General features: G+C 32.1%; 1 protein-coding gene across 1 annotated transcript; it reads right to left on the reverse strand.

The window, feature by feature from the left end:
• Positions 1-565: 565 nt before the first annotated feature.
• On the reverse strand, positions 566-5,825 carry LOC129874261 (cysteine-rich receptor-like protein kinase 44). Its single transcript, XM_055949522.1, has 7 exons — positions 4,923-5,825; positions 4,059-4,190; positions 3,827-3,954; positions 3,507-3,717; positions 2,213-2,450; positions 1,235-1,385; positions 566-1,118 (listed from the first exon to the last, which is right to left on the reverse strand). The coding sequence occupies exons 1-7, from the start codon at positions 5,731-5,733 to the stop codon at positions 762-764; spliced, it is 2,028 nt and encodes a 675-aa protein (XP_055805497.1). The 5' UTR covers positions 5,734-5,825; the 3' UTR covers positions 566-761.
• Between the last annotated feature and the right edge of the window lie 11,201 nt (positions 5,826-17,026).

Below are 17,026 nucleotides of genomic sequence, written 5' to 3' on the forward strand. Positions count from 1 at the left end.
AAACAATGTGTTTGTGTCATAAGAAGAAATGCATAGACCTTACATACAATAAATTCACCTTTGGGTTATGAATCTACTCTTTTATAAAAAGAGTTACAGTTCCAAGCTCTTCTTATTTTCGTCTTCTATGAATTTTGGAGGAGTTATGACATTGCACTCGGATTCAACCTCCTCCCCTCTAGCTAGGTTGGCTTTTGTCATTGTTCCCAATAATCAATTCCAATTTTATTTATTTATTATTGAACTCCTTTAATCTTATTGATCGTTAAGGTGATCTCTAATATTTCAATTATGTTGGGATTTTTATATTAGACACAACTATTTATAAACATTGATTTTATATAGGGATTTAGTTTGCAGAGAATATCTCCAAAGTGTCACGTGAAAAGTTTTGATTCTTACCAGCGGAAACCTCTCCTAAGGTTTATAATATTAAACTTATCTCCCTGATTTATTTTTTTAATCAACTCTATTACATAGGGGGATAACGAAAATTAAAGCTACACATATTAAACTTTCACCTATACCATTAGACTATTTGTCTTGGTGAGTTTAGACAGCCAGATGCTTCAAGTTTTCAGATTACCAAAACAAATAAAGGTATTTCCAACACTAGTTGAGTTTTTTTTACTAGTGAAATAACCGATAACAAGTTGACCTTTGTGTGGAGCACAAACACCATTGATAGATCAATCTTAATTCCAAACTAATTGGAGTTTGAGCAAATAACAAAGTAACTCAGAAATAGATGCCTAAGGATGTTAACGAGGGTATAACTCAGTTATCGATGCCTCCTTACGTGATGAAGAAATAGATTTACTTTTGGCTAATTCTCTAGTTTCTGACAACCTTGAATTGTACTCTTTAATAAGTGAAATCTCTGGGCTAATATCATTGTGCGTGTAGTATGCAGGCCCTGAAGGCATGGGTAGACTCAGAGAGAGACTACTGAGCATGAGAACTACTGCAGACATGGTTGGTCTATCAGCAATATTTTCTTGAACGCACAATAAAGCAATGTGGATGCATCTCATTATGTCACGAACCAGTCCTGAGCTTCCCCTCAACATGGGGTCTATCAAATTTGTAGCTGTTCCTTCGAGCCAGTTAGTCCAAGCCTGCAATATTTTAATTCAGAGTTTAAACTCTATTCATTGACAATGTAAAAGAATTTGATGCATAAGGATGGTCTCAACTATTGAAGTGTAGTCGATCAATTAACTTAGTTACATACATAGCTTAGAAGGTCTTCCACAGATTCTCCATTTCTGAAACAATTGTTCTTTTGGCCACTTAAAATTTCAAGGACTAGTACTCCAAAGCTAAAAACATCGGACTTGACTGAAAATTGCCCGTGCATTGCATACTCTGGTGCCATATATCCACTGCAAAACAAGAATTACATAACATTCCAACTTAGATATGATTCAATTGTTAAAGTTTTTTGATACACATAGTTTGCACTTCCTATTAACCGGACTCAAGGTAACAGTTCTGTAGTTTAGTTGGTCTAAACAGTGGGATTAGCGAGACTTAACAAGCTGCCAAAATGGGAAACGTACTACTTGATGTTAAAAGTCAGAGATACATGTTTCATTAGGACATCTTTGAATGAACTTAGAAATTGTAAAACATTGTGCTGAAATTAATTTATACTGCAAAATTGGGTAATAATGGTCTCTTTTTGATGTCTGTTTTTTTTTCCTCCTTTCCTTGGTGAGAATATCTCGCTTCAATGTGAATAGAACTCTTAGGCCATTGATCTTGGATGAGAAATGTACGAGTTATGATGAGTTAAGACCTACATCTTATATAATGCTTCAATGAGATCATATCTAACCTCTCTGAACAAAGAGAGGTCATATGCAAAAATTCTTTTCTAGAAAAAAAAAACATATTTGGCCTATTTATTCGTAGAGTGCACTTTTGGCAGATGATCATACTTCTGGAAATGAACTTCAGTTTAATCATCAGAGATTGCAACATTGGGAGTGACCAAATTGAGCACAAAACTCTAGGTATCTGACTATTCATCTCAAATAAGTCAAATTTTAGACACCACCAAAGTCCTAGTCCAACAATATTGAAGCAATATCTCAAAGGAAACGTTTGCTTTTGTCTTTACGCAGCTTTTAAATCTGGCTAAATGTCCTTCCCAGTGATATGAAAAAGGAGCAACAGTCTATCTAAAAATGAGAGATGTAAAACTTACTAGGTCCCGACAATTCTGCTTGTGTTGCCTTGAGTTTCATCCAATGTAAATAGTCTTGCCATGCCAAAGTCTGCTATTTTAGGATTCATTTCTTCGTCAAGTAGAACATTACTTGCTTTGAGATCACGATGAATGATCCGAAGTCTAGAATCCTCATGTAGATAAAGAATTCCCTTAGCAACACCTGCTATGATTTTGGATCGCCTTTCCCAATCTAATTGCCTACGTTTAACTGGATCTGGGAACAAGATGAAAAATATAATTATAAGATGAGCTTCTATACACCGACAATATAGAAGAATTTTCCAAATCAAGTTACTATTATTATAGGTAATTGATAGCTCCATAGATAAGGATGATGTTATAGAAGCCCTAAAAAGATGCTCATCAAAGTCTCAAGATATGGAATTGTTGGGCTTCAATGGAAATTCAAGAAGATGCTTATTATGGACGAAAAGCCCAAGAACGAATCCAAGAATTGTGGTGAAGAATGGACTAAGTACTACACGTATTTTATGGAAGAAGATTGGGGCCCATATGTGGCTGAATTTCTGCCAAAAAAGGAGCTTAAAATCCTCACCCAAAAAGGAGAAAACTTTTCCTTATTGAAAACTTTTCCTCATTTCCTTAGGGAAGAATTTTTGGTATTATTTTTATATGTTTTCCTAGTTTAAAGTTTTCTAATTTAAAGTTTCCTATTAGGTTGTATTTATTATTTTCATAAAAGCAGGTTCTATACCCATTCTATTTGGGATAGTTTTCCTGGTATGGATTATTATTTTGAGCAGACATTATTATTATTAATTGTGAGTTTCTCTTCTTTACACCTTATGTTTGGCTACTTGGATTTATCTTACAACCTTATAAGAACAACTCTTATGAGGTAGGATTAACTCTTTAACTTGATATTTTTGGTTTTATTCGTAAATTAAAGAAGGTGATTAGTCTTATACTAATTGTTGTCTCTAGTTTCTTCGAAATAGGGGTCTAGATCACTTTTGATCTAAGTTCTTGAATTAACTCTATTAATATCACAATTAGTTTAATTCGCTAATTTTGAATATTAAGATCAACTAGGTTCTTAGCAATTCATCTTGAAATTTGGAATATTATTCTCGAATTTCACATATCTTTCAATTTCTGTATTTAATCTTTATAATTTCGATTCCACATTATTTTCTTATTTATTCAGGCAACCTGATTCTTATGAGTAACTATGTGTAACAAGTGGAATTAGTTTCCCAGAAAATAAAGCAGATAGCTAGACAACAGTAAAACATTAAGCAATACGTACCAAATAAAAATTGGTCAAGGCTTGCATTGGGAACAAATTCATAGATAAGAAGTCTCTCTGTTTTATCAAGGCAAAATCCAAGTAGCCTAACCAAATTCCTGTGTTGAAGTCTAGCAACCAACATGACCTCATTTTTGAATTCCAGATCACCTTGGCCAGAATCTGCTGACAATCTTTTCACTGCTACTTCTTGACTATTTGGAAGCTTACCCTGAAGCAGACGAGCACAAATTGAAAAATTATGACTTGTAAAAACTTAGAGTCGGCTATATGAAGTCACAGTGTCCTTTTATGCATCAAATAGGCTAATCAGCAATCACCTTGTACACAGGACCAAATCCGCCCTGTCCCAACTTATTAGCGCTTGAGAAGTCATCTGTTGCTGCTCTAATTGTTGAAAAATCATATTGAAAGGATTCTGCAGTGCTAATATCATCCCCGCGTATACCTTCATCAAAGTAATAGTAAAAACATACAACAAAATTTCAGTGAAACATGGTCTTAAAGGTTCAACTTTTATTAATCATTGCCTGTTAATGATCTAAGCCTTACTCTGAATATCATTCACTCGCTTCCTCCTTCGCCTCCTCATCAGGATGACAGAAATACAAACTACAAGAATAACAACTGTAACAGTTGACACAACGATAATGATGACCGTTCGTGTTGTTTTATCATCCTTTCCTGCAGGAACTCTTCAAGTTAGTATTCGATTAGGCAATACTTTGTTTTAGTTTTTGTGACCCTATTCCATTTTTGTTGTGTCCTTCCAAAAATAATGATAACTTTTTAAATTTATTCGTAATAACAAATTTATAAAACTAGTTAAGGAAGAGTGGAAAAAGGAGAATTATACTTGGGGTGTGTTCCATGTGGAGGAAAACAAAATAATTTCCAATTTTCTCAATCTTGGTTGGTTAAAATTTTTGAAAAAGGAAAAAAAAGTTTCATTAGTAGCATTCTATGCTAATTGTCTAAGACCAACCCTCCAACACTTCCCACCACACCCCACACCCCTAGCCTTCCCCATGCAAACCCTAGTAACATTTGCCTAATTTATAATACGAATGCTTTTGGAAAAAACACTATTCCTTCTATCTCATCTCATTTTATGTGGCACCGTTTGACTTGATATAGTGTTCAAGGAAAAAAAACTTTTGAAATTTGTAGTCTAAAACAATTTTTAGATATTTGTGTTATTGTAAATCATTTTGGTAAGAGTAAAAGGGAATTTAAAAGTTAAATTATTTCTAATTGTAGGAAAGTGTTTTTCGGACACATTAAAACCGAAAGAATGTTACATAAAATAGGACAAAGAGAGTAATTATTTTCTGTGAAAAAGCATTATTCTTCGTACCAAACACACCTTTAGTTCAGAGTTGAAGTGGCTAACAATTCCATAAAGATTTCAGTTACCTGATGGTGGCGGTGGCAGTGGTGATGGAGGTGGCGGTGGTGATAAGGGTGGCGGAGCTTCAGTTGGTAGCTCGTCGAGAAAGGGGTAAATTTCATACCGAAAATTGCAGCTGGGCATCATATATCTAAGACCTTGCTTCCTATAACAGGAACAGCTAGGTAAACTTCTAAAGCCCGTGTCTAAACAACTGATGCAATCTTGAGCTGTTAAATCCGCAGTGCACTGTACAAGTGCATATATATTCTGAAAATCAGGGCCCTGAGTATTATTACTAGCATACTTCTTCTTACCGCCCCGTGAAGCTTGATTTTGTAAACTTTCTAACAAGGTTCTTAGATCTTGCATAAACTCATCGGGACTCGAGGCATTTACCGTGTTAGATAAAATTCTTCCTGGTTCAGTTGCAGCGATGCCTATAATAGACTCATTTGAATATCGTAGCATACAACGATCATAATAACCAAAGGCCGATTTCATGTAAGGACATACCTCTAAAATCTTAGGTGTCGCAGCATTTATACAATCACGACATGCCTGTAATTGTACATCTCCTCTACATTGCGCGATCACACTGACCGTGTCGGAGTTTAGGCCTGTGGAAGAATTATAGAATCCAAATTCATCCATATTCCGTGAAACAGAGGAGAGGATTGTGTTAAGGTTAGTGTCATATGAACTATTTGGGGAGAACTCAGTATTATTAGAATCTGTACTACATGCAAAAGAAGTAAAATTAGGCTGGGCTATGCTGAGGTCGAAAAGGTAATAAAATTGGAACATTAAAATGACCAGCCATTTCAAGAAACTCATAGCTCCTCTTCACCATCTAATGTGGCAGAGACAAGTATATAAATTGCATGGCTACACATTCAAAATTTCCATGCTCAATTTTATTTAGTTCAAAGACTGTCTATGGACTTTTCGTTTAGGAAAAAGTAAACACAGAAAAGGATGGGAGTGGAAATTAAGGAGAAAATACAATTATAATATTTTATTCGGAAGTGGCTTTCTATGCGTTGAAAATTTTCCAAACAAACGCGTTTTTGTGAAGCTTCTTAATTCCTCAGTTCCACCAAAAAATTCAAACTTTTTTTAATCTATGATTAGGTATTCAAACTTATGACTTTGTCAAAAGCTGAAAATTTGCTTTCTTTTATTTTAGAAATAATTTTAGAGACTTCCCTCCTTATTTAGTTTCCTAACACTAATTTCAAAATTACTTTTTACCACCTTTATTTGGATTATTTTTTTAACAATTGCTTTAAAATATTTATCTTTAATAATAAATATTGATGAAATTACAAATTACAATTGAAAAATAAATAAAAAATAACAAATTTAAAATCATTTTTTTCACTTTCATTAATTGAAACCGAAATATCTGAATCATTTGTGTAACAATAAGGGGTATATATGGGCTATTTTTTAAACGAGCTAGGGCTATATGAGTTCTGAATTGCAAATTAAAGTTGAGGGGATCCTTTTCCCTTTTAAGAAATCTGTATTGTTCTATTTTATTTTGTTTGGTTACTTTGTTATGAATATTGAATAATTAAAATTATGCTTTTCAACCATTTTTGATTTCTCTTTGGTATTGATATGATTTGGTTGATTTTGGATACTTTATTTTTAAAATGCCACAGAGGAATTGACCGTCACTAAACTGTTTCATTTGTTATGTAGCTTTAATATAATACCATAAATTATAAATTAGAATATGAATCACTACGTATGACTACCGACTTTTCTGTCTACTAGTTTCCAGACGTGTCCCATATAATTTTTTATACATCCATTATTAGAACGATTATAGTTCTATGAAAATATGTGTGTAATGAGTAATAAAATACAACAATTACAAAATAAATCTTTAAAAATATGTGAACAAACACTAAATGAGGGACGTATTTTAATGTTCAAAATGAATTCTTTGAAGCAATCAAATGTAAATTTTGAAATTTGGTTAGTAGTTAGCAAACACCCAAGCACTTACCTAAGTTTCAAATTTTGCAAAATAAAATAGGCTTAGCTTACGACAATCAAAAATTCATAGAAAATTAAATATATGAAATCTGATAGTGAAAACACACACAAAAAAAATAAGAAGAAAAAATAGTTCATATACATTATGCATAAGACTTTAATCATAACAATACAGATGAAAAAGACTAAAGCATGAATCAAATAATACAATAATGAGGTAAACACTTCACTACTTCAACAATAGAATGAAAAGGATAATCTTGGGTAGGAATTTCATGAAACAAAAAAAGATGAATTTATATACATAAAAATGGAGGAACACCAAAAGATATCTTGGAAAGTTTTAAATTAAACATTTGAAGGTTATGAATATGAAAAATATAAGATTTATGAATATTAAAAGTATCAATTGAATAGATAATTAGATATGAGTTATGAATATGGATATTTAAAGCAAATAAAAGAGAAAACAATAAATAAATGAAGGAGAAGAAAAAATTAGTGCAGATAATATATTAGTGATCATATCACTTAAAACTCACAGTTAAATTAAAAAAACGATAAGTAATAAATAAATAAATGTAACACCCCGATTTTGTTTAGTTAAGATCGAACTATCCTTCATATGTGTATGGGGTTGTACCGGGATGATTCATAATTGTTTGTATGTGTGGAGGTTAATTCTTTAGTGTGAGAATATATTTGGATATGAATTAATATCATAAGGATCCTTTAGCTCAAAGTCGAGTTGAAAGCTTCCTTATTGATTGAGTTTCGAAAAAAGATATTATTTGGGTCAATTTCAAATGATCATATCTCCTAGAATATAAATAATTTGATATCCCATGACCCATCAAATTAAAGATCTTTGAGTCTTGTTTCCAACTCCACCAAGTTTGCCTCATTCTGAGTTAGTAGTAAAAAGTTATGACCATTTAACTAAGAGGCTGTCAGAGCATAAAAAGCTACGACTCAACTCTACGACCAGTAGAGATTTCTACAAATCATAGACGTCCTTTTCTCAGAAAAATCCTGCACGTCCTCCTGGGTAATTTTGGTCCTTTCTCAAGCTTTTTAGCCCTATTCTAAGACATTTTTGAGTGTTTTAACTGAGCATATCATCGAACTAACTTGTTTTCCTCTCATAATCATCAATCCAAACAATCTAGTCTCAACAAACTCTTTCAAAACAAACCTAGGTTTTCTCTTCTTCATCAAGAACCCTAAGCCTTTCAAGTCAAAAATACAAAAGAGAAACTTTTCATAAAAAGTTTTCCCAAGCTCTTCCACTCTAAGAACTTCATAAAAGAGTTTCCTTTCTCGAGATCAAGCATCGAGGTACCAAAATCAAAGGTTTCCTCCAAGAAAGCTATTATTTTTTGAGTTTTGATTGTAATGTCAGTCTTCCAAGTATGTAAGGCTAATTATAGCATTGGATTGAGTTCATCCACGCACCCTACATTGAGATTCTATCATTAAACAGTTGAGTTGAGTTTTAGCCCTAGTTTCTTAAGTTCTGAATGAGTAATTTCATCGTTCATTGAGTTCTATATAATTGTGCATCGAGATTATTATTGATTCTACACCTTGAATTCTTGAGATTTCTGTTCATGGTTTCATTCACATGAACCCTAAGTGAGATTTCATTATTGATGAAGTTTTAAAGAGTGATTTGTGAACATTTTGCATTAATTAAATTATGCATTATTTTGAGTTTAAAGAATGACTATTTTCATCTTTGATTGAGAAAGGGTTTGAGCATGAGTTTGAGAAGACTCTTAATTATTATTTTGAGCATGAGTTTGAGAAAACTCTTAATTATTATTTTGAGCATGAGTTTGAGAAATTCCTTAATTATTATTTTGAGCATGAGTATTTTAAGTATATATAAGTTGAGCATTATTATATTAAAACATCTATTTTGAGATTGAGTTGACTTGTTTCATAAACACTAATAGTATATTGATGGATATTGAATGTATATGCTTAAAGACAGAGTTTAGAGCCTTGAATTTGTGAATGCATGATCGTGATTGGGATGTGGCATGATGATAGTGTTGATAAACTTGATAGTCCTTTAATTTTCCTATTTAACCCAAGTGAATGATTTTCACCAGAGTGTTGTCAGAAATGATTCTCCAAACTTCTCTTAAATAAATGATTGAGAAATCGATTGGTTAAAAGGATTGATTTGATAGAATTGATGAACTGATAAGAGTCCATTTGAGACTTCTTGATTTGGTTTGATTTGGATTAATTGCCTTATGAGCTTTGAGTCTTGGGAGGAGTATCAAGCCCCGAATTAGGTAAGAGTAAGTAATAACTCAAATTCAATAACTACATCGCCAAACATAGGAGAGGATAAAACCGTTAAGTCGGGTGTTTCCTAATTTTATTGTCCTGACATGATAGGACTTGATTGGTTTTGGATCCATGATTGGTTGATTCGTTCTTACCCTGGCAAGGTATTGAACGGATGTGGCAACAACGTCGGCTTGTTGTACTATCATTGGTTCATAAGTGATGGTTGTCGGATAAGAGAAACTCTCATATAGTTCATGATATTACTTTGATTGTATTGGATTGTATATGATTGGTCTCTGTCTAAATCTTATTTTGTTTAGACTTAGGACATCTTGATTGAGTTATTCACCTTCCCGATTTGAGATCTCTGAACTGATTTGAGTCTACCTTGATGTATGTTTTATTTTACTATATTATATACTCATACATTCCATGTACTGGTGTCCATTTAGACCTACATCATTTCATGATATAGAGACAGGTTCTAGATATTATCAACAAGCGTACCGTTGAAGATCTATTTGCATTACATCTGATAGGTGAGTCCTCCCTTTGCATCCGGAGGCACTCTTGAATTATTATCTTCCATTTTGAGTATCTTCATTGGGGTAGCCATGAACTTTTCATTGGCACCTTTTTATAGTGATAGAGGCTTCATAGATAGATAGATGATAGTGTCGAGTAGATATTTTGATTTTCAAAACTATCCTTATGACATGGAGCTGATTTGAGATTTTTTAAAAATATAATTCTTCTCGAAATCTTAGTCTCCTCAAATTCCACATTGAAATGATAAAAAAGATTATGGAGATGGTATTTTAAAATAAAATAATTGAGAAAGTGAGAGAAAAAAGCTTTCAAAACATAAACTAAATAAATAAATAGAATTCTTGGCCTATATGAAATAACTAAAAAAAAAAGAAAAAGAAAATAAAATGTAACAAATTTAGTTTTTGAAAGGGTAAAATATTTAACAACTTTTTATAGATATTTTTGTTTTTCAACTTTTGACTAAACATCTTTTCACTTTTAGTATTTAGTATAATATAAAATATGATATGATTACTATATAATATTTACATAATTAAATACTTTATACAATTTTGATTTAGTGTAGGAAAAACTGGTAATCCATCTTTGTAGTTTGACTCTTTCTACTTTTAATAATTCTAATTTCTCGGAGCATGCATTGCATGTGTATATTATTATTCTATTGTTAAGTATTGAGTGAATACTTGTACATAAATGAATAAATTGTATAAGTTTATGTGAAGGGTAAATGTAAAATTAGCGTATGATGACTTGTTTATCTAGGTCAAAATAATTGGAGATCGTATGAACCTGCCAAGATAAGCAATCAAAATTTAAGTAGATACAAATAAATTTTTATAATTTATTTAATTTTATGATGTAGAAACATATAACAAAAAAGGGTCAAATATACCCCTGTAATATTGTGTAACGACCTATTCTCGTCATTAGGAATATACCAATGAGGAAGGATTTTGGGCCAGAAAACTTCGGGTAATAATAACTTTAGAAAATTTGAGCTTAGGTCAGACTTGGATGAATTCTGAGTTAGGTGAAATCTAGGGTGATCACATGAATGATGGAAGGTCAAATCTATAATTTTATTAGACAGGCTGATAGACAAGATGATACGGAGCATTTACGGCTTCGCGAAATTGCATTCAGGTGAGTAAAACTCTCAAAATCAAATTTAGCATGAACGGTATAATTTTAATGCATCTTTGAAAGAGTTGTGTTGAGAAATGGCCGCATATCCAGCCAGAACGGGACAGTCATGACTTAAGTAGTGAAAACGGTCAGATATGGTGTTTTCTGCAACAATTAGTTTCTAAAACCCCAAGGGGTGACCTAGGGCGATTTTCATTAATTTTTCATGGATTTCCACGCTTAAGGTAAGATTTTTACTCCCTAGATTCATACTTTGATTCCTAGAAACTAGAAGTATGAGTGATAATCATTGGGGGAGGGTTTGAACTGAAAATCTATAATGGGAAATAGCCCTAGGGTAAGGCTAGGATTATGGATTTGGCCTAGGGAGTGAAATTGTGTTATATTTCCTGATAATTAGGCCATTGTATTGATCCTTGATATATATTTAATATTTTCTAGACCAAGAACAAGAAGAACGAATCCGGAAAGGTAAAACTCTTGCTTTGTAAGGTTGTGAAAGCTTGAATTTGAGGTAGGTGATGGTCTAGTTTCCTTTATGTATTTCATATACTTGTTAAATTGCTTCATGATATGCATGTGTGTATATGAAAAGACAAACATGCTAGATTATGGGTCAAATGATCACTTGCTGGCCTGTTATTGTGATGAACCTGTTCTTGATGGTGTAAATATTGTAAACATTGAATGTTTTTGTGATTGTAATATCTTTGGATCAAGTGTCACTTTCCGACACATAATTTGGATCAGATGCCATATTTTGACATGTATTTGGATCAGGTTCCATATTTCGACACATACTTGGACTGGGGTCACGTTCTGACACAAAGTTGATTATTTATAGGTCTCTTGAGAGGACCCTTGTGTGAAATTATAGTATGTGGAAGACATTGAGTTGTAATATTGAGATGTTGTTGACTTATTCTATATATGTATATGCCTATTGTGTTGAATTTACTTGTCTATGATTCGCTTACTGGCTAACCGCGTGATCCTACCAGTACATTATTGTTTTTGTATACTGATACTACTCTTGCTCTGCCTTTTTGTTGAGTACAGGGCATATTTAGCCGACTGCGGAGACACCTCAATTAGAAGATTAAGCTTGTTCGAGTTCAAGGGTAAGTTGTTTGTTTCAAGCTTCCATGGAACTTTTCCATGTTCTAGTTCATTTTCCAAGACAAAAACTTTAGATACAGTTTTATTATTATGGTTGTTTGTGGGAGTATTCCCTTTTCTTTTCAGATATTGTTAGAATTTTGGTGCGGACTACTTTCAGTTTCCTAGGGTGTTTCCGCACTTCTTGATAGTTGATCATTTTTTTGCTGAGTTTATGTGGACTCAGTCATTATTCTAGTTTATATTCTGCTTCCACATATCTAAGCTTGTGTACATATTTTGATTTTCATTATTGGGCTGTTAGAATGGTTCGCCCACTGGAGAGTTGGAGTGGGTGCCAATCACGATGGGTTGGGGTCGTGACATGTTGAAAATAGTTTAAATATACCCCTTGTTATACTTTTGGGCTAAATATACCCCTCCTGTTATACTTTCAGTTCAAATATACCCTTCTTATTATACTTTGATACAAATTCGCCCTTAATTTTTAATGGAAGAACCCTTAAAAAGCTCAAAACTAAATAACTCATTCCAATTTTAAATATCTGATTTTTTAAGGAATAAATAAAATTTTAAAGTTTTCGTTTTGTGTTATTTTCTTTATTGTAATCCATCTGATCAAATTGGGAATGCAGAAATACATCTGTAGTTTTCCCTTTTGTGATATCATATTATTTTTTTCTAGAAATGACAATACAGAATGTGTTACATAATTTTAAGTACTAATACATGAAATTTCTAAGTACTAATTTGGATTTTTTTTCTTACAAAATGATAAAATGGAAAATGATGTAAAATTTTAAAAAATTTACTCACATCTCTTATGAATGTAGTTATATTAATAAGATATAAAATATAGGTGTAGAATTCCTTTAGCCAAGGAATACACTGCTAGCGTGTCAAAATTTATGAAATGTAATTCAAAATATTGATTAAACAGCATACATAAATTATAATATAATCATCCTAGTAATCAAACAACCATGATAATCGAAAATATAAACTCCCATCGAACTTAATTTTTTTTACTGAAGTGACACATCTCATCTTTTTTATTTTTAAAATATAAATAACTTTTAAGAAAAAAAATAAATGAAGATTTAGGGTTATATTTAAAATTGGAAATGAGTTATTTAATTTTGAATTTTTCAAGTGTTCTTCAGTTAAAATTAAGGGCGAATTTGTACCAAAGTATAATGAGAGGGGTATATTTGAACCGAAAGTATAACATGAGGAGTATATTTAGCCCGAAAGTATAATGAGAGGTATATTTAAATTATTTTTAATAGTACAGGAGTATGTTTTACCCTTTTCCGAACATATAATGACAATAAAAGTAATTTGTTTGATATGCTTTTCAATCATTGGAAACATAAGCTTACAAGAAAATACATTAGAATGAATTTAGAAGTATATCCTTCTTTTAGTGGGAGAAAAATGAATTATTAGGATAATTAAATTATACATAGTAGCGAATTGACTAAATGTAATTTTTACAGTTAGGTTAAAAATAATGGACTGTTCTTTATAATTTTCCTCAGTGATTTCAAAAGGATATTTAAAATAAAATCATGTTTTCGTGTTTAAGTTGCCAAAGGAAAGAAGTAGTTTACAGATGATGAAACTTTAAGCTGCAAATAAATCCATATCAAGAGTCAAAAAAGATGGAATAAAATTAAACTCCAACAAAAAAAATCGTAATTGGATAAAACGTTGCCATGGAAACACAACTGTGATTATTCATGAGCTTGTTGCCTCCTTTCTCTTTGGAAAAGAATTAAAAAAGAGAAACAATTCAAACCGCTAAAGCTATATATTAATTTTCTAAACTTTATCTGTTTCCAGCCTTCTTCTTTAATTTTTTAAACTTCACACGGTTCTTTAGATTGAGCTAATTCTTGAATAATTTCTTTCTAGGTAAGAAATCCAACTAACATGACAAGAAAAGATTATTGTTTTGACAAAATTATTGAATAATTGTTATTATATTCCCAAAAACAAGTGATGGAAATTTTTATGAGTGGGTAATTATAGAGTAGATTCGGGTAAGGATTTTTTAAAAAAAAGAAATTAGTTTAAGTTAATTTTAGGATGGTGAAGAGGATAGTGACACATCATAAATGAAACTGTTAATTGGGGTTAATATTTGTGTCGTTAGAAATAAGGGCAAAGTAGGAACAAAAGGTTGACGTCGAAGGTATTTGGGGTCCTATAAATAGACAAAGGGTAATTTTGCATCAATTCACGAAGAATATTTTAGGGCATTTTCCATAAATCCTATCTTAACTTCCTAGTGTATCTCCCTCTCATCTGTTTCAATTGCTCTCTAGAGTAGAAGATGTAGGAAAGTTTGGGAGAAAAAGTCACCTAAATCTCATCTTCCCTATCTCATATAGATTGGACAATTACATAAACCCTACTACAATAGCCATCATCGTATAAAAATCCTTTCTTATTCCATCTTTTTATAAAGTTATTCCTATAGAGCAAATTGTTATCTATCTTAAATATGTATTCAATAAAATAAATATGAACAAAAACACTATTCAAAAATAATAGTAAAACAAAATGGAAGAATGAAAAATCGAGCCTATTGAATTCATAGTTTGTCATCAAGGAAATTATTCTATCAAATATCCGAGGTTAGAAAACTTTAAAAATTCATATTTGAAAAGTATTATTTATGAATAGGTATTTATTGTGTCTTATCAGAAAAATCACAATATTTCCTAGTACTTCGTTGGTGAATGCATGAGCTGTATATTGTGATTCATATGTGCAATAGATGATATCCAAATGTCTTAAAGTGTCAGAAACTGTAATATTACAGAAAGATATATATATGACTAACAGAGTAACCGTAGTAATTAGTAAAGATCCTCCCCCATCCTTTCGAGGACAGCTTTATGTAAGTGTTTAATCATTTTAATATTAATATTGAGTGATATTAATTTGTATAAGTGGCATATGTTATTATTCTCTCTTTAGTGCATAAAAATGTCTTTCATTATCATCTTTAATTAGTGCAAGATTAAATCATTCTATTATGTATTTTTAATCTAATTATCACTAATAAGTGGTGCACTAAATCATTTCATTATGTATTTTTAATCTAATTATCACTAATAAGTGATGCACTAAATCATAATGGTGCACTAAATCATAATGGTGCACTAAATGATGATAATGATGGCATTCTATTATTTTTTCATCTTTGTATGATTTTCTCTCCTATAAATAGAGAGGTCTTCTTTGTTTTGAAATAAAAGATAAGGGAAGAAAAAATTGAGAGAATTAAGTTTGTCTAAAAAGAGAGTTCTTATTAGTTGAAATGAGGTGTTCTTTGTGTAGAGCTTTAAACTCAAATCTTGTCCAGAGTTTGTTGAGTTACATTTTTGTGATAAGGCTGTTGTATACTGGAGGGGACAAGTCAAGAGGACTATTGCTGGACCAGTGAAACGATTTACTGCAGTGGGCATGAATCTCCTTAAAGAGAGCGAGATATCCGCGCCTCAGCCAAGAAGTGAAATTAATTTCTTCATTTTATTTTTCAATTGTAATTTGTAATCTTGTAATTTCACCAACACTTTATAACAAAGATGTTTACATGAATTCATGGTTATCAAACTTGAAGAAAAGAAGGCCACATAATAATTTCATGCTAGTTAAACCTTAATTGGCTTCCACACAAATTTAGTTAACTTGCATTATGTCAAAATTTCACCACAAAAAGGAGTAGCCAATACATGAGAACGTACCTAAAGAGGGTTGGATCATTGGAAATAGTATAGGATATTTGAGAGATAGACAAAGGGTTGATATGAAGAAGCAAATATTCAACTTCTCCATAATCTCCATTGAAGCCTATGTTCTTGCAGCCATAGCAATAGGGATTTGCCGGTCCAGCACGTTGTGTTTGGGAAGCCGGTTTAGAGAAAAAGCCATAGATTTCATCTTCCATGCTTTGATCATGACATGTTGAGGGACACCATGGTTGATGACTTTGAAGAAACCCAATTTTTCGGAAGCGGTATTTCTATGAATAAGCACATCGAATAGGAGCGTCGGTTGGATTTGTGTACGCTCGACAGTTTGTTAATTTTTTTAAAGTAACAAATAGATTATTAGGTTTTAAAGTTAAAAAAGGCATTTTAGTAATTTAACTTTTTAATTTAGGGGTTCATGCTTCTAGTATAGATATGATGAAGTCAGTGGAAAAGAAAGGTAGAAACTAGAAAGACATTGGAAGAAAAAAAGATTGAAAAGGATGGGAGTTGATAATTTAGGAGAAGATATTTTTGAAGGTGCTTTGAAACTTTCTTTCCTCCATTCTATCTCCCATTGAGGATATTTTTGGACATGATGATCAGCCTTTCCATACTTGTAACAACCAGACTGAGATTTGTCATTGGACCGTTTCTTGGCACTTGCTTCTTTCTTGTCATTCCCCTTTTCTCTCCTATAGAACTTCTTGAAATGTTTTGCCAAGAATGATATTTGTTCTTCATCTAACTTAGGTTCTTCATCATCAGAGACTTTCAGAGTTAGTGATCTTTCATTAAACATTTCCTCTATCCTCAAATCATCCATATATAGGTTCTGAGATTTCCTACCAGTTCATCAAGTGTCATAATAGAGATGTATTTACATTCCATTTGGCCTGGCCTTTGGAAGAATCCTCAGAACTTTTTCAACATGTTCCTTAGTAGTGAGAACTTTTCTCAGAGATGACAACTTATTAATTAGAGTAGTAAGTCTGGTAATCATTTCTAGTAAAGGTTCATTTTCCTTCATCGTAAAGGTCTCATATTCCGTGAACACCATAACAACTTTGAATTTCCTGGCTTGGTTGGTTTCCTCATGAGCATTGACCAGTGAGTCCCAAATCTGTTTAGTAGTCGTACAGTTTGAGATCCTATTGTACTCATTAAGTCCTAAACCACATACCAGAATGTTTTTGGCCGTAGCATTTTTTCTGAGAGCTGCCAGATCATCAGCG

This window comes from Solanum dulcamara, chromosome 11 (genome assembly GCF_947179165.1).
Source record: "Solanum dulcamara chromosome 11, daSolDulc1.2, whole genome shotgun sequence".
NCBI lineage: Eukaryota > Viridiplantae > Streptophyta > Magnoliopsida > Solanales > Solanaceae > Solanum > Solanum dulcamara.